The sequence below is a fragment of the Phacochoerus africanus genome, chromosome 3 (assembly GCF_016906955.1).
Source record: "Phacochoerus africanus isolate WHEZ1 chromosome 3, ROS_Pafr_v1, whole genome shotgun sequence".
Taxonomy (NCBI): Eukaryota; Metazoa; Chordata; class Mammalia; order Artiodactyla; family Suidae; genus Phacochoerus; species Phacochoerus africanus.
The window spans coordinates 134,330,340-134,349,834 of record NC_062546.1 but is presented as its reverse complement, the minus strand read 5'-3'; the positions used below and the strand labels follow the sequence as shown (position 1 = coordinate 134,349,834).

General features: G+C 37.6%; 1 protein-coding gene across 1 annotated transcript in view; it reads left to right on the top strand.

The window, feature by feature from the left end:
* The window catches only part of FAP (fibroblast activation protein alpha), a 71,005-nt gene that overhangs the window by 28,818 nt on the left and 22,692 nt on the right, over window positions 1-19,495 (top strand). Inside the window, 8 exon segments of the mRNA XM_047772746.1 lie at window positions 1,585-1,720; window positions 5,534-5,578; window positions 10,273-10,293; window positions 10,295-10,378; window positions 10,477-10,547; window positions 13,194-13,247; window positions 15,545-15,669; window positions 18,663-18,710. Of these exon segments, the coding sequence (XP_047628702.1) occupies window positions 1,585-1,720; window positions 5,534-5,578; window positions 10,273-10,293; window positions 10,295-10,378; window positions 10,477-10,547; window positions 13,194-13,247; window positions 15,545-15,669; window positions 18,663-18,710 (584 nt within the window).

The window sequence follows — 19,495 nt, the reverse complement described above, 5'->3', positions numbered from 1 at the left end:
CTGTTTGGGGATTAATTGCAGGCAGACAGGGATAGAAGTGTTCTTACTTTGCCAGCATGGTGCCCTAAGTAGATCTTGTCGGATTAGCCCTGGTCATTCTGGTCGAAGTGGATGAGGCAGGGAGGACCCCAAACCCTGCTTGATGGGCCTCTTTATGCCTTTCCAAACCCTAGCAGTCCAAGGCCTGACTCCTCTCCCCCTGCCTCAAGAAGGAGTCAGCCAAGGCTTGATGATTGAACAATAATAGGAAAAAGAACTTCATCAGAGGTCTTTGCTGGGCTTTGTCAAAGAGAATCCACTCTTAGATAAAAAATAAAAAATCTTAAAAATTATCCATTATTCCCCACCCTAATCTAGTTGGTGAAAACTTGAGTAGATACATCTGGTTTTCTGGGAGTTCCCATCATGGCTCAGCCGAAACGAATCCATGAGGACATAGGTTCCATCCCTGACCTTGCAGTGGGTTAAGGATCAGGAGTTGCTGTGAGCTGTAGTGTAGTTCGCAGATGCAGCTTGGATCTGACATTGCTATGGCTGTGATGTAGGCCAGCAGCCACAGCTCTGATTTGACCCCTAGCCTGGAACCTCCATATGCTGAGGCAGTGGCCCTAAAAAGCAAAAAGAACCCAAAATAAACCCACAAAAACATCAGGTTTTTTGTGTGTGTCACTCATCCTTTGGATGATAGAGCATCCTATAAGGAGTCACAAGCCTTGCCTGAGCATCTGTACAGTACTAACTATACAATAGCAATAGCTGACATTTTTTTGAGCGCTCACTAAATAGCAAGCATGGTTCATAACACTTTAAGCATTCTCAGCAAATCTTTACTGCAAACTTTAAAACTGGTAATCTTACTACTCCCATTTTATATAGAAACAGAGGCAGAGATATATTAAGTGATTAGCCTAAGGTAGTATAACTGTAGGAGATAAAGCCAGAGACCCCTCTGGCTCCTTGATTCCTTTTACATCAACATCCAAAATTCTGTAGTTCATTGACTTTGTTGTTCTCTAACCACAAGTTCACCCTCAGAGCCAAGTAATATCGCTGCCATTCATTGACATCAACTTTGGCTTTGCCTATATCATCTTTGATTATTATACTAACCTGAATTTCAACCCCTGACTATGGTCCCAGCTAAAACTTGGCTTCCAACGTAAACCTGCCTGGAAAGAAAGATGGTGTTTTACTCACCTGGCTCTCTTTCAACTAGTTAAAAAGTGAGAGCTTTAGTTTACCTCTGCAAAAGAGCCAGTTTAATGCTTTTTCCCCTCTAGATCGACCAGTAACTTTGGCCTTGGGCCTGAAAATTTTCCCTAAGATATAAAAAAATCCCAAATGAGGAGAAAACTCAAGTATAAAATAATTCTTTTAAATGAACACACTCTTATGGATACTCTCTAAAAAAGTCAGCAGGTATATTTAAACTTTCTCTGTAGAGAAAGTTAAGTTTTGCCTTTCTTATCTATGGAAACATATTTCAGTATAATAAAATACATCATTTAGAAAACACAAATTAAAAAATTATTTGATTGTGATATTGATTTATGGTTGTGACTGTCTATTTTGATTTATTTGCAGTGATTATTATTTCAGCTGGTTCACATGGGTTACTGATGACCGAATATGTTTGCAGTGGCTGAAAAGAATCCAGAATGTTTCAGTCTTATCTATATGTGATTTCAGGGAAGACTGGCAGACATGGAACTGTCCAAAGGTAGGCTATCTCAAAACCACAGAGGTATATTTCTGAAGCTGAAAGTACAAGAGTGGGGACATATTTATGGCTAACATTTTATATTATGAAGCAGAATTACTGTATTCAACTCTTCATTGCTTTACAAAAACTAACCTTCTCTATTCACAGGTTTATTATTTTGATTAAATAAATAAGGTACCTCTTGTTTTCTTGAGTGACTTTAGCACTGAAATTGAATAGAGAAAAAGACTAAATGAAACAATGTGACATTGCTAAAATAAGACATCTTGTTCTGAATTAGGATGGAAATTCATCCTTTTTAGATTACAAGATTGGCAGTCAAAAAAATGCAAAATAATGAAGATGAAATAAGATGGGTCCATTAAGGGAAATAGATGTGTTCTATTCAAAAGAAACAGAGGAAAAATGCAAATGGAAACAAGTTCTATTCAATATCAAAAATGAAAAATAAAAATTCCAAAGTAGAAGTTCCCACCATGGCACAGTGGGTTAAGAATCCAACTGCAGTAGCTTGGGTCCCTTTGGAGGTGCAGGTTTGATCCCCAGCCCAATGCAGTGGGTTAAAGAATCTAGTGTTGCTGCAGCTGTGGCACAGTTCACAGCTGTGGCTCAGATTCAATTCCTGGCCCAGGAATTTCCATGTGGGTATGGCCATAAAATCTTAAAAAAAAATTTCCAAAGTAAATGAATATTATCAAAGGAAAGCCAAATACTCCCAGTTTAAAATTAAAAATAGGTAACTGAGAATATGACATAGATCAAATTATTCTGCTATCCTGTTATCTTAGGAGAGTGTTCCATGCTATACTAATTTTAGGGAGTAAAAAACTTAAAAATTAGGTACAGATATATTGTTGAGTTTTAATTGTTTTTATTGCTCAAACCCAAACATAATCCGTTGAAATAATGAGTCAGAAAACTACTTCACCAATCAAAAAGCTTCAAAATAGGCCTGTTCATAAGTACTTACGTTAGAGACTATGAAATACAAAATGTTTTCTTTAAATAGGAAATTTGATGGGTACATTTCATGAGACATCTAATTATGAAGAAATGTTCATTAAACCAAATATAGACTAAACCTATTTTATAAAGTAAGAAAAAAAGCACAAAGTAATCAGAGTAAAACACTAAATTCCATCTAGAAATTAGGACATTATGTTTTGCAAGAAAAAAGTCGTATGAATCTGTTTGGAAATACATCAGGACTATAATAGTCAACATTACTCAGACTAAAAATATTTTTAAATCACTACTGTGTCTGTACGAAGCTTGACTAATTCTGATGGAATATGCTAGAAGCTTATTTTTATCTTATTTATAGTTTGATATACAAAGCAGAGAGATTTTTGGCTTTAGTTCAGTATTATAGGCAAAAAAAAGATAGATTAAATTTGATTGTTCTAGTTAATTAAAAACCATTGGTTTGATTAGTCAGCTTTGGATGAATATGCCTTTAACATTTTCATTTAATTCTATATACTGGGAATTACTGCTTTCATTTTATTAGTTTACAACTGGAAGACTGGTCATTTAGATACAACTTTTAGCCCTTAAAACTAGGCATTAAAAAACTGTGATTGCTTTGGAATTTGAAATTCTAATTTATCAAATCTGAGACAACCTAATCCAAACTGACAGAACATAGGATGCTCATTCAATGAGATGTGGAATTCCCTGGAACATAAACTTTAACTTTATGGCCAAAATCAGCAATTAAGTTTAGAATATCAGGTTTGACTAATCTTAGAATTTCAAAATAAGCTCTGTTTCAAAATAGCATGATAAGTGCATGGAATATATTTTCATATTTAAGAACAATAGAGTTGAATTTTCCAGCAACTGTTATACTCATGACTGGTGTGTGTGTGTGTGTGTGTGTGTGTATTTGAAAACAAATAATATTTAAGATTAAGAGATTTAGCAACATTTTATTCATGTTGGGAGTCATACCCAAAACAAAGAGGCAAAGGAAACTGGCAATAGTTACTTGTAATATGACTATATTAGTAAGATATATTTGTGGTTTGGGGGCAAAACCTTTCGTATTATTCTTTCTTCTATGAAAGAGAATTAAAATTAATTTTCTCTTAATAGCTAAAAGTAATGAATCCAAAAAGTTTCACTATCAAGTCTTGTCTTAACCAGTTCTCTCTGAGATACTGGCCTATCCCTATAGGAGACAAACCAAACTATATTTTTAAAATTTATTATTCCCTTGCTTTTTATGACAGTACACTCTCATATAGTTCTCTTTTCTACTTTACTGACTGTTCTTTTCCTTTCCAGCTTTTCCTCTTTTGACTTCTCTAGAAATCTTATTATTCTCCAAGTTAATGTATTTGCAAGATAGGCTAACTGTTATAACAGTAACAACAACAAACCCCTCCAAAAATTCAGTGGTTTAATACAGTAGAAACTTTGCACATTCATGTAACCATCCAATAGTGAGTCCTGGTAAGTGGGGAATGGTGAGAGTGGGGGATGGGGTGCTCTTCTCCACGCAGTCATTCAGGAACTCAGGTTGATAACATTTCTATGATCTTCATCCAGTGGCTTCTAAGGGCATTCCAAGGTTATTCAAACCTGATCATCAACATCCATCTGGAGGGATGGAAAAAAGAATAGAGGATCATATCTAAGAGTGTTTTATGGGTTAGGTATAGAAGTAGCATGAGTCACTTTTGTGCACACACCATGGGTTAGAACTTATCATGTGACCACATCCAACTGGAAGGGGGCCTGGGAAATGTAGCCCAGGTACCTGTAGTCCTAGCAAAAAGAGGAAATGCTTGCTAATTATCTTAGCAGTCTCTGTCATAATGATCTATTACTCTCCCAGGTGATTTTCATCTAATAGTAGATATTTCAATTACCACTTGCCCCACAAATTTATTCTGAGGATTTGAACTTTTATGTATCTCTGGCTACATTTTCTCTGCTCCATCCTCACTACACTACCTAGATTTGGGTCTTTAGCATCCTTTTCCCAAACATTACATTAGCCTTCTCATTGATGTTTCTGCTTCCCTCTTACTTCTAATCCATTCTCTGTATCATGTTCACAATTATATTTTTCAAATTGTAATACTGAAATCTTTCAAAGGATTTGCCTGAAACAGAAATCCAAACTTCCTAGGGTGGCATAAAGTTTTCTCCAAGATCTTGCTGATCCCTCTTCATTTTCCCCCATCTTCTCTTTCCTACAATCAGTCACCCTCCACTCAGCCATACTGAACCACCTGTGGTTTTCTAAGCTGGCCTGGTCTCTAAACTGTTCATTCTACATAGAATGTTCTTCCTCTAATTGTTTGTCTAGAAAAACCTATTCATTCTTTTAGGCTTACTAAGTATTTGTTTAATAAATGATTGTGTACTACACTAAAATATATACCAAGATAAGATTCAATGCAAATTTTAAGATTCCTAGCTACTTCATTAGATTGAGGGAGAAAAACAAATTAACCTAAACTCCACTGTGAAATGCCTTTTTAACATACATAACAACAAATGTTTGTCTTGTGCTAGGCCTCCATAGATAATGTCATAATTCCAGTCATTGCCTCATGGAAAATTTAATCAGAATTATAAATGTTTTGTAAAAAGATACAGCCCTTAGATTACCCAGGTGTGTGCAATAGTGCTGTTTAATATTTTGGATATAGTCATCTTCAGCTTAAATGTGAAGTTAGTTGACTAGTAATAGGACACTCTGACCAGGGAGCTTGACTTGTTCAAGTGTCCAGATTATATGTAGGAAAATGTGTCCTTCTAATACTAAGTTTTATGTAATTTTCTTTTTCATTTTAGACCCAGGAGCACATAGAAGAAAGCAGAACTGGATGGGCTGGTGGAGTATGATTGTTACCTTTTCCTTATCTTTATTGAAATTTGACAAATTCTCAGCTATCAAAGAAGTATTTGAAATGTATCCAAATGGGCAGTACTTGTTTTTATAGAAAAACATCAGGTAAAAAAACACAAAGGTAGTGATTCCTTCATCACTTTTGTGCCAGACAATTTTTAATGTCTATATATTTAGAATTCATTGAGAACAAGTCATATACCTCTTGTTCTGACCTTAACTTTTCAACCAACTCTGATATCTATAATTAATATTACTTCTTAAAAATATAATAAAGCTATTTTTCAAAAGGCAGCATAATCCCTGATCTGCTTAAAATAATATTAATGAATATTAGCCATTTGAATCCAAGGAAAATAATTACAATGTGTATCCTTGGTTCAGAGAGAACGTTTTTAAATTTTACATGAAATGAAATGAGTAAATGGATTTCATTATGTATAACAAAGCACACATTTCCCTATCTGATATCACTTTATTTAGAAACTATTCATATATATATATATATACATACACACACACACACATATATATATATATCCTATCTATCATGCTGCACAGCTTCTTTGACCTATAATCAAACCAGTGGCTTAATAAAACTATGCAGAAATAACCTAGAAATATATATGTTTTCTAGACATTTGTTCAAATATTTATGAAGGTTTTAGCTAAAGTGTACAGGCTAGTCATATTAGTATAAATTTAAAGATCAATTTTAGAGCATTTGTTCCCTTAGTATTTATCAAAGAGATTTAAACTGAAGAAGACCTTCAGAGATCATCTGTAAGTTAAAAAAGTGAGATTAGATGACTTGCTGAAAGTAGTTGACCTGCTAGTTGCAGGCACTGCTAGCAAATAGTTTCTTAAGAACTTTGTCTAGAGCTTTCTTTTCCTCCAGCTTGAGATATTGTGCCTTAATTTGGGGTAAATAGCCTAAATTTTTTTTAATATTTGATCAGAAAAATAACAACAAATTCCCTTTAAATAATATATATTTTTGCCCTCTTGAGAACAAAAAGATTTAATCAAATACTTTAGTATATAAATAAGTAAACACTAAGAGTATAATGCTTAGACTGCAAAGCTACAGTTAAATCATTTCAAAATAATTAAGTAATATGCCACACCCCCTTAAAGCATTTGGCAAAATTCTTTGGTTCAGAAAAATAAATGTTCTACTCAACGCTTGAAAGTCTGTGCTTTTGCCTGAATCTGGACTCAGGCTGGGCATCAGCCTTAGATAAGTAGCAACTGTAGCAAGATATTCACTGGTGGTAAATAATCTTACCTTCCAAGGAAAATATTTTAAATGGCTTTGCACATAGAGATGAGTAATTTATCAGCACATCTAAGCATAATAAAGGGACCTGTGCATAGGCCTTGTTAAAACTGAGGACCACCTAGTTATGTGTGCTTACCTAGGGTCCAAGTGTGACTTGCCCGCAAGAAGCACTTAGCTAGAATGCATTATGGACCGAGCTCTGGTGAAGTGAATACGGAAATATTTCACACCCTCTTTACCTCGTCCAAGTTACCTGTTCATCTGAAGCAGCTGTCTTTGATGTGTGCGATAAAAGGGGAGAAGATAACAGTCTTTGCCTTGCAAAACTCTTCCTGTTGGCCTGATTCTATTATCTTAAAACATAAAACTCTGCCCTCTTTCCTTCTACATTTAATGAAAATGAAATTTTCCGTTTAATCTAGAACTAAATCTTTTTGAGAGTTCCTTAACTAACTGAAGATGTGAGGAGAGTATTTTTTTACTCTGGTACCTTATAATATTTTGTGACCCGGATTCCATTTTAGTGGTTAAGACAACATAGAGCCAGTTTTTGTCTTTTCATCTTGTAAAACGGTTACTAGTAAGTATGTCACCATTTGGCTAAGAGGGCAAAGCCTCACTCTAAAATGAAAGGTGATTTGTCAGACCAAACTAATAAAATTCCATCCATAAAACTACAAATCAGAATTCTCTATTCCTGGGCCTCTTGGCTCGATTTCACTTCGTCTCAATACACAAAATCCTATTAGAGCTAGTCTTATTATTAATGAAACTAATCAGGGAATCATGTAAAGAGATAGCAGTGTCTCATTATTCCACTTTCGTTTGTTAAAAATATGAACTTTATGCCAAAGAAACAGACTTAGGATACTACATTCGTTTCCAAAGGCTGCTATAACCAATAACCAGAAACTTAGCTTAAAACAACAGAAATTTGATTCTTTTACCATTCTGGAGGATACAACAAGTCCAAAGTCAAGGAATTGGCAGGGTCATAGTCCCTTTAACGTCTCCAGGGAAGAATTTTCCTCACCTCTTCCAGCTTCTGGTGGCTCCTGGTAATCTTTGGGCTTCCTTGACTAGCAGCTGCATCACCCCAATCTCAGCTTCCATCTTCACGTGGCCTTGTCCTCTCTGGGTCTTTTGTGTCCTCTTCTTTTCTTATAAGAACAACAATGATTGGCTCTCGGGCCCACTCTAATCCAGTATGATCACATCTTAGTTCTTACCTTGATCACATCTATGAAGACCCTACTTTCAAGCAGGGTCATCGTCTTAGTCCATTTGTGCTGCCCTAACAATATACTGTAGACTGAGTGGCTTATAAACAACAAAAACTTATTTCTTATAGGCTGGAAATCTGAGATTGGGATGGCAGCATGGTCAGGTTCTGGTGACAGTTCTCTTCTGGATTGCAAACTGTCAACTTCTTGTTGTATCTGAATGGCCAAGAACAGGGCAGAGGGTGGGTGCTCTCTGGCTACCCTTATGACCTCATCTAAGCCTAATTACCTCCCAAAGGCCCCGCCTCCTAAGACCATCCTATTGAAGGGTAGGATTTCAACATATGAATTTTGTTGGGGGGGAACTGGCTTCTTCTGAGGTTGGGGGATATTATTTAGACCCCACAGCCACTGTATCAAATAAGTTGCATTTCGGTATCGTGAAATTCTAATCATGACTTTCATCAAAAAGTATCAAGTACCATGGGCATTCCCATCATGGCTCAGCAGAAACAAATCTGATTAGCATCCATGAGGACACAGGTTTGATCCCTGGCCTCGCTCAGTGGGTTAAGGATCCAGTGTTGCTATGAGCTCTGGTATAGGTTGCAGACGTGTTTTGGATCTGGGATTGCTGTGACTGTGGCTGTGGTGTAGGCCAGCAGCTGCAGCTCTGATTTGACCCCTAGCCTGGGAACTTCCATATGCTGTGGGTGTGCCCCTAAAAAGACAAAAAAAAAAGTATCAAATCACATTCGGGGCCATCATTGAAAGATGTCTACAGCTACTTCCCTTGCCCTCCTTTTGTTCAAAGGGAGTCTCAGTAAGATGGGTGTCAGCAAAATAGGTGTTTGAGGCTGAAAGATACCAGTGGTCTTTTGGTTGTTCCTGTTTGGTCAGTAATAAAGGACCCAGACATCTTGGTTCACTGTCATGTGGCAGCACTCCAGCAAAACCTCCAGCAAAAAGAGCTGGTAACTGCTAACTTGTGGGAAAATCTACTATGAATGATGCAGAACAGCTCTTTCCTCACAGAGTTCTTTCACCATGTTACCATCCTTCCCCAACCCAATGACCAGAGGAGAAAAGAAACCAGCAAACGTAAAATGAGTCTGTTGTTTTTTTGTTTTTTTTTTAGTGGGAGAAACTACTAGCTAAAATTCGGTGTGAGGACATTTGCAGGACTTTAGTTATCTGTACCTTTCAGGATGTCTAGGTGTGGTTAACACTGTTCCAGGGCATATGAGACCTGTCAGGGAGTCCTCAGGTCTTAGAGCAATTCCCAGCAGATGGCGAGCTGGGCCCTGGGAGTAGGTCAGAACTGGGCAAGGAGGTCTGCTCAACTCCATGAGCTCAAGGAGTAAACCTCTCATTGGCTTGTCCTGGGCTACAGTTTTCTCTCAAGTCCAGAAGTCCCTACCTGCTGTTAAAAACTGTGGCTAGCAGGTCATGATACATTTTTGCACTTTAAAATGTCTTTATTGTATCATCAGCATTAGGTGCTTGGCATTAGACAAATCAAGAATTAAAAGAGCTAATGGTCTTACTTGGAGCTCCTTTTGTGGCTCACTAGTAAGAACCCAACTAGTGTCCATGAGGATGCGGGTTCGATCCCTGGCCTCCCTTGCTGGGTTAAGGATCCGGCATTGCTGTGGATGTGGATTGGACCTGGTGTTGCTGTGGCTGTGGAGTAGGCCAGCAGCTGCAACTCTGATTAGACCCCTAGCCTGGGAACTTCCATCTGCTGCAGGTGTGGCCCTAAGTGGAAAAAAAAAAAAAAAAGAGTTAAAAGAGCTAACAGCCTTTCTAAGAGTCACACTTCAGTCAAATACCATATTTTGAAGTTTGACTTGGTTCAACATTAATATTCACTTGTAATTCTTTTAGCTCCATTTCAAATCGCATAATCTCAGAACATAGAAATTCAATCAAACTAAACATTATAAAACCAGGTGTATGCAGTAGCAGTTAAGCAGTAGTTTGGAATATGTAAGCTCCTGTTAGAATCACCAGGAAAGCTGTCCATCTGAAAAAAAGGAATGTCAGGTATGAGTGATGAAACATAGGAAAGGCAAGGCATCCTGGTTCTGATACTTATAACTACACATTGCTTAAAAAAAAAATCTATAGTTTTATTTCAGTTTGTCTTCTGAACATAACCTCTGTTCATTTCTTTCAGTTCTTTGTTTCAACACCAGTTTTTCAGCTATGATGCCATTTCATACTACAAAATATTTAGCGACAAGGATGGCTACAAACATATTCACTATATCAAAGACTCTGTGGTATGTTCCTTCCAAGATTTATCTCCTCAAAGATCATTCACTTGAGGTTGCTCAAATAACGCTCAGCTTCACACAACATAATGTTTGTCTTTTTATAGGAAAATGCTATTCAAATTACAAGTGGCAAGTGGGAGGCCATAAATATATTCAGAGTAACACAGGATTCACTGTAAGTATTGCATGAAGCTTGATGTACCATTCAGGTTTTAATTGGCACTGATGGATGTACAAATGACATGGCACCATCTCTTTCAGTTAAGAGCGTTTTGTTATTTATTCTATGCTTTAGTTCTGACAGCTGTGGTTTCATTAAGATGGCACATTCTTTAATAACTAGTCAACATGATTTCTTCGGGGAAAGATTATGCAGTAGGTGGTTATTTCTCTTCTTATACTCAGTAGATGATTATAGTAAAAGTATAAATTTTTTTTAAAATAATAAGTGGTTCTAAAGACAGTTTTTCCTGCCCAGCACTTGAAGCAATACACAAGGTTCAAAAGTCCAAGAAGGCATCTTCCAGATATAGAAATGTTCTTGTAGTCATTTACTGTTATATACATTTAAGATTATTATCTATAACTTATAACAGCTATCATTTATTGAGCAATTGTTGTGTACCACATATTGTAAAGTAGAAATGATGATCCCAGTTTTACAAGTGAGAAAACCAATACTTGGAAATTTAATTAACTTGGCCAAGGACACATAGTTAGTGGCAGAACTAGGATTTAAACCTAAAATAGTAATTCTAAGGTTTTTATTGTTAACCTCAACATGAGGCTTCTTCTTTCCTGTTCTCTCTTTTTCAGTCTATCCTGCATATTATCTAAATAAAGCATCTTAAAGATTTATGATCAAGCCTCTCTAATCAAGAAGGTGCAATTCCTTTCACTCACTGTTAAGTCCAAATCCAAGGCCCTTCTTACAGCCTGCCTGCCATTAGCTGGAATTCTAAGTGCAAAAGAGGAGGATCATTGATCCAGGCTTACCAGATTAAAAAGCTTTTAGGAACCTATTGCCAATCCATGGAATTCTTTGAAAGGTCAGCAGAGGAGTTTGGATATTACATGGAGCAGCCATTAAAACTGCCAGTGTCAGAGGAGTGACAAGATAAAAACAGATGTGAAATTTCAGCAATGATATGCTTAACAGGTTGGGGGAAACTGAAAGCAGGAAGAGCCAAGTATGGCCAGAATCTAGGTCTGAGGTGACAGAGGCCTGAACTAGAATAGTGGCAATGAAATGTGGACTCGGGAGGAAAACAATGCCTCCTTTTTTGCATTCTTGGCACTTGGCATAGTGTGCCTGGCACACTCTTGTTATCTGAATGAAAGGAAGAATAGATGGTGAAGACATACAGAGGGTGACGAGGATTGGTGAATCAGTGGCTATGAGGGAAAATGGGAAAGGGAAGAGGGAAGGTGGACTCTGTTCTAAATGCTGGCGTTGAAGACAGTTGTGAAACCTTTAACATAAAAAGAAAACTGCAGGGGGCTTTTAGGGAAAGCTATCCAGAAGTTCATTCACAGGTAGTTTGTGGGAAAGGCAAGGACAAGTAATGATTGGAGTCCTGTTAAGTTAGTAAAAGACATTTAGAATGATGCTGGTTTAGAAGATAAAGTGAATACTAGTAGTGGGTGTGTTCTGTTGCCTTTTCCTTTTCCTGGGAATAACAAGGTTTTTATTTCATGTGAGAACATAGAAGTACCTTGGTTGCTGAACAGTCCAAGAATTAAAAATTAATAACCAAACCTAGGTTATTCCAAACTTTTCACACTCTACTATGCTCTTCCTAAAGATTAAAAAGAAATTAAAGACAGTTACTTTGTGTTATTCAAATAAACTCGCAGAGGAGTGAACATCATGCCAGTAAGTTGGATTTCCCACTTCATGGCTATATTAAGACAGATTAGAACTGGGACCCAGATACTTCAGTAACAAGTTTACTCTCTTGTGACTTGTTTTGCTTCTGTGTAAATTAACACACCCCTTTGTGTGGAATCCCCAGGAGGATGAGTTTCCTGATTTATAGAAAAATTTTCTACTGTCAGGGCTTCTGTAAAATAAATTCGCAGCCTGTTTGTCTAAATATAGATAAAATTAAAGAGTATAACATAAATAAAAAACAGTAAACTGTTAATTATAGAAAGGAAATGGGTAGTATTAATCAAATATCCTAGTTTATTTTCCTAACTAATGAATTGATATACTATGCCTATAATAAAACGTACTCAGGAGTTCCTGTCGTGGCTCAGCAGAAACAAATCCAACTAGGAACCACGAGGTTACAGGTTTGATCCCTGGCCTCGCTCAGTAGATTAAGGATCCGGCATTGCTGTGAGGTGTGGTGTAGGTCACAGATGCAGTTCGGATCTGGCGTTTGCTGTGGCTCTGGTGTAGGCCAGCAGCAACAGCTCTGACTAGACTCCTAGCCTGGGAACCTCCAAATGCCGTAAGTGCAGCCCTAAAAGGACAAAGAGAAAAAATAAAAATTAAAAAATTAAAATAAATAAATAGATAAATAAAAACGTACTCAGCATAATTTTATTTTCTCCTATAATTTATATATTTTATATAAATTTGTATTTTATATCAATATAATGTATTTGGATATAAGCTATAATTTATAAAGTCAGAACAGGTATGCAAAATTCAGGGTTATGAACTGCATTTATTTGTGTACATAGATGCCAAATAATAGTGTCATTACATGAATGTTGGATTATATTGTTTACTATGTTGATATTAGTATTAACAATTCTATCACCATTTAGTCATCAATACTTGTTTAATAACTTCTGAATATATTTTCAGGTTTTATTCTAGCAATGAATTTGAAGGCTACCCTGGAAGAAGAAATATCTATAGGTAATTCATGTCATTCTAATATTTCTATATATTGAAATTTAAATAAAAAGCTGTCAGAGCCCTGGGGTTGTATAGAATATTTTTAAAAGATTGAAATGTAATAAAATGTTTAAATTAAAATAAAATATTCAGAGAATGTTGTATAGCACATCAGTGTAAAAATATATACCCCCAACGCATTAGCTAACTCAAAATGTTTGTTTTCAGGAAGAAAAATCAATAAACTATAATGCTGATGTAAACATGGTACTAAACACTTTAAATTTAGAGGTTATTCATTTAAATTTTGAGGATGTTCATTTAACACATTTATTGAGTACCTAATGTGTTCCTACTGAATAATGTGTGATTTCTTTTAATATGACTCTTTGGCATGGCCTATTATAATAGGAAGAAATTCATCTCTGTACCTAAATTAGAGTTTAAGTAGTCCAACGGCCCCTTTGGTAATTAGAATGGTGATGTCAATAGCTCCTTCTGGATGTGGAAGTAAAAACAACAGCTACCAAGGACTGGTGGTATGCTGTATGTAATGCACATTTTTATTTGCTTTATATGTGTAATTTCATTTAATCCCACAACAACTCTACAAGGTCAGTGATATCGCTGGAGCCAGGACTTGTACCTGGGCATGGTAACCTTACTGTTTTTTAAAAAATGTTTTTATTATAGTCGATTTACAATGTTCTGTCAATTTCTGCTGTACAGCAAAGTGACCCGATTTTATATGTATATAAATATACACATACATATACATTCTATACATTCTTTTTATTGTATTATCTCCTATCATGTTTTATCACAAGTGATTGGATATAGTTCCCTGTGCTAAACAGCAGGACCTCATTGCTTACCCATTCTAAATGTAATAGTTTGCATATACTACCCCCAAATCCCCAGTTAATCCCTCTTCCTCCCTCTTGGCAACCATAAGTCTGTTCTCCATGTCTGTGAGTCTGTTCTGTAGATAGGTTCATCTGTGCCATATTTAAGATTCCACATGTAAGTGATATCATATGGTATTTGTCTTTCACTTTCTGGCTTACTTCATTTAGTATGAAAATCTCTAGTTCCATCCATGTTGCTGCAAATGGCATTATTTTGTTCTTTTTTACGGCTGAGTAGTATTCCATTGTGTATATGTACCACATCTTCTTAATCTATTCATCTGTCGATGGACATTTATGTTGTTTCCATGTCATCGCTATTTGTAAATAGTGTTGCAGTGAACATAGGAGTGGATTGACCCCTTACTACTAACTGCCTACCTAATGTTTCCAAGATAACATCAAACTATGAACATGAATACTCCTAACTATACCTGAGAAAATAGAAATTGTTCCCTCTGCTGCAATCCTCTGTTCCCTCCTGGATCATAGCTTCTTATCTGTTGGGAAGAATCTCTCTCTGGTGACAGCAAAGGCTCTGGCCACCCTCTACCATGCCCAAGGCAAGGTTGGGGCAGCAGCAGAAGAAACACTGCAGTGGCCACAGGTAACCTTACTAGCCACTCCAACCCTAGTGGCTAGGGTTGGAGTCCTAGCCACTAGGACTCCAACCCTGGCTCCATCCCAGCGTCATGGCACCTAGTTCCCCGCCGCCCCCCCCCGCCCCCGATCCCAGTGAAACTCAGAGGGTTTGGAGTAAGGTCTGGGAGGCTGTATGTTAAAACCAATCACCCAGAGAGTGGGCCTGACTTGGTAGGTACAGGTTGGCTTGTATAGGAATATGTGGAGGGAACATTCCCAGGAGAAGCTTCCCTGAGCCCAAATTTCTTGCCAAATAAAATGAAAGGCACAGGAGATACCTCGAACTGTGGCTTCTTATTTCCAATTGGCTTATTACTAATTTCCTCTTCCACATGTATGATAAGGACAGGGGCCCCTTTTTGCGGTGATACTGTCAGATCTTCACTGTGTATTTCGCCATGGGAGTACACAGAGAGAGATGAGACACGGAAGAACTGTGCACTCTCCACTACTTTGCAAAGTGTAAGAGACTGATAGTTATGAGGACTGACTGCTGCACTCCCATTCCAGGGGTTAGATATTTCTCCCACCACAGGAAAACCACAGAGGGCTTCTCCCTCAATGTTTGTGCCTATTCAGGCAAAGATGGATTGAAAATCAGGCTGATCAAAATACGGTGATTCCCCCTTTACTTTAAATGATATTGGCAACAGAAAAATAGACTGAGTTTGATGTCAATATGTAAATTAGTCATTTTACATGGAGTAGTACACTTTGATAAATACAATCTCAAAATTTCAGCTTAGCTTTATTTTCATTTTCCTCTAGAATTAGCATTGGAAGCCATCCTCCAAGCAAGAAGTGCGTTACTTGCCATCTAAGGGAAAAAAGGTGCCAATATTACACAGCAAGTTTCAGCGACTACGCCAAGTACTATGCACTCGTCTGCTATGGTAGGTCACAGACTAGCACATGTGCTACCCCTCTCTGCCACAGTCCTTGTCCTTGTCACCACTATCTGATCAATCCTTAGCTACAGGTTATTGAGCACCTGTTATACGTAAGGAACTTATCTACGTTATCTTATCTAATGCTTACGGGGAAAAAAATGTAAGGAGGGTAGGAAGGCATTATTATCTCCATTTTTTGCAGTTGAGGAAACAGAGTCACTTGCAAAAGGTCCTCATTGCTGGTAAGCATCAGAGCCAGATGGGAACAAGAATCCCTTGGCTGTAAATCCCAACCTCTTATCCACCACGTGCCACAGCACCATGACGTTGTAGGCAAGCACTATCTACCAGCTAGAACAATATCATAAAAAGAAGCATCCTCTGATAAAGTGGTTGCTGGGCTTCAGCCCTATTTGCCTGGAGAAATGTCAGTCTCCTACAGCCAGGGAAAGAAACCTGAGTTCTTTGCCTTGGAGGTCAGCAATTCTTTGAACTACGGTCTCAGTGGGGATAAAATAATGAGCTTTTTGTCAATTAGTACGTCCTTTTTAAATTTGGAAAACATAAGTAATTCATTCAAGTATTAAAAAAAAACAGGTAATAAAATATACTAGGCATTTCCTGGTTGTTTACCTTTAGTGAATAATTTCTATCCTAATCATGTTATTTTATTCATAACATTTCATCTGTATCGAACACACACATAGGTTAGGCAGTCAGTAGATCAGTGAGCTCATTGGGATCTTGGTGGTCATCATGAGGATTTGGAAAACTGATTTGTGAAATATCTACCCTCCTTTTCCTGTCCTGACACCTCCCCTCCCCATTAATCTCTGAGTTTCTCTGGGAATTGGGAGGACGGAAAATGGAATGGGGCCATTACAAAACACATGCCACTTTACTATTTCTGGTATCAACTCCCCATATTCAGGTGGGCAGCTCAGAGAATAAATAGAATCTTCAAATTGAGATCCCCGCTCAGTTGTAGAAGACCCAGAGGTTTCCTTTACTTCCCAAGAAGGAAGCTTACCTTCATCCAATCATGCGGGTCCAGAACCACAGCCCCAGCTCATTTGACTATGTGGAAATGAGTAAGCATTTTAATCCAAACGCTCCCTTCAAGATGGCATAAGATGTCAGTTTATTACAACACTTCTACAAAAGCCTTGGTCAGTGGCATCTCTGAAAAGTCAAAAGATTGTTGTTCATGACCATATGTACTAATTGTAGTTGTGGCATTTCAAGGTAGACATTAAATATCCCTCTCGTTATGTGCAATATTTGTTCCAAGCTATGTATTTAGGCAACATATATCAAAAACTTACATGCCAGGCACACAGTATCATTGCGTTAACTGTCCTGATTGTCTATTTTCTGGTTTGTCTATTTTCTGTCCTAAAGGCAGAGCCTGCTTTCTTTTCATGTTTATACTCAGAGGGCTGAGAAGAACGGTTAGTGCATAATAGGCATTAAATGTTTGCTGAATGAACATAGGTGCTAAGGACAACAGCTGCCTTTTACAAAGCATAATAATAACCTTATTTTTATGCTGATATATTACTGATAAAGACATCCGTGACCCTACACGTACAAATATCTTGCATTTATATTTCTATGCATTCTGCATCTATACAGTGCTTTAATTCTTCTTGAAGGCTCTATACTGCTTTTTCTATCACTTTGTCTTCCTAAGATCTATTTGAGCTTAAATGCCCCCTGAAGAGATAAGGAATCAAAGACTAAGCTCTCATCAAAAGTTGGTGAAGGAGTCCTTTCTAGAACTTGAATCGCCTGACTTTTCCATGCTCACTCTTCCTTGGCAGTATGGTAATTTCCCATTTAGCAAAAAATATACTGTGTGGGAAGCATCACATCGTCTGGTGTTTTTGAAGCTCCAGTAAAATGAGTCACTGCACCATCATAGGAAAAACCTTGAAATCTTTCCCTTTAGGACTAAGAGTAAAGCTTCATTATGTAACTTCAAACTCTCCAAGAGAGACGGTGAGTAAATCCCAGATAACAGGATTGAACTAGGTAAAGTCATATTAATGATGCTGATGGAATAAAAGCAATGCAATGGAGGATTCTGGACATCAATGCTTATGCTGCTGGGACCACACTGTCAGGCCACTTGTGTCAAGGGCAGTCAGTCCTTTGTTTGTCTCATTATTTGGGCAAAAAAGAAAAGCCAGTTGTCCCTACTGGAATTGCACACCCAAGAAAATTCCGTAACAGGTGGATGCTGATTGACTAAAGCCTGGAAATTCAGATTCATGTCTGTGGGCTCACGTTCTAACCAAAAATGTAACGTGTGTTTGTCCCTTTTAATAACTTTGAAGAAAAGCAGACCAAAATGAAAATCTCTGAAGTTAAATTCAATAAAATATGGAACTTCCACACAATAAAGTACTGCTGGTTTTTGAGGGAACTTAATAAATAATATTCCTTCTCCTCACTCTCAAGTTAGAATGAGGAGTCAGGCAGGAAATCAAAATATTAACTTTAGTGCCTGTAAAGGTTAATTGGAAAATATGTGCAGCTTCCTAATATTGCACCCAGAGCTACAATTACTCACACAAATATGGGTACAGCTAGACAGCCACTGGCTTTGTTCATGGGGCCTGGCACTGTCATACTTATGTCACTGAGGAACAGATCAAAAGCATGTTCTAAGCAGGCAGAAAGATGCCAGGAATAAGGCTGAAGAAGGAACTTCTCACACCCAGGTTTTCTCGGGACTCACCAAATAGGTCATCCCCCCTCTGCTTGCTTGGGACCAGGGATGCTGCAATGATGCTCCCTCTACAGTGGAGGAAGCAGCAGGTGTGCAATAGATCCTAACTATTTAGGATCATTCTTGGAAAATGGCAACTCTTCTCTCATGTCTATGCTTTGATTTGGCTCTGGTCTCATGTGTTGTTTAAATGTAACTTAAAAGGTGATGTTCAAATGTTATTTAAAACTAAGTCGTGTTTCTGTTTTCATCCTGTGCACAGGCCCAGGCCTCCCCATTTCCACCCTTCACGATGGCCGCACTGATCAAGGTACTCTGTCTCACCTGCTGTTGTCTTGTCTTAAGGAATCCTGCACTCTCATGACACTACACTAGAGGAAGCAAGGCAGTTTCCCCACACCAACAAGGGGAACCGTGATGGATTCTGTTACTATATAGTTTAGGGTTACATGGATTAGGCTATTCTTCCAACCAAACCTAATCATATGGAATTTAATAATTATTTGCAATAAGAATCTGGCATAATGTAGATGAGTTACATAAGAGAAATTAATCTTATCTTCCCCTATCAGCCTTATAAAAAAATGCAGAAGCTTAGAATTGGAAGGAAACTAAGGATTTTTAGTACAATCTTCCTCCCAAATAAGAATGCCTATTTTTTTGGTAACATCTCAAACTGGAGATGAGTTCCAGATATAACTCCAGTTCAAAGCAGAGGGTGACTGTCACGCTAGCTTTTTTGTTTTAACAGCTACATCACACTGTTGCCACTTATGCAAACCCTGGAATTTGGAGGCTCTTTCCATTTTCAACTGCTATCGGGACCGATTTTCCCCAGCCTGCATTTGTGGTATGGGTTCAAAATAGTTCACACCTCAAAGATGACCATTTTTGCTCTCAATGAAGATATCAAGGTGTCATCATCCTGATACACTTCCTATGGTTCTTTGATATCTTTTGATTGACTATTAAACATTATAAGGTTGAAGTTCATGCAGACTAGGGACAATGAGGGACTTCAACACCCATGCCTCCTATCATCTCTGTGACAAGTCAGGAGACTGCTTTGGAATTAGTTTGGCTGCCAGCTCAATG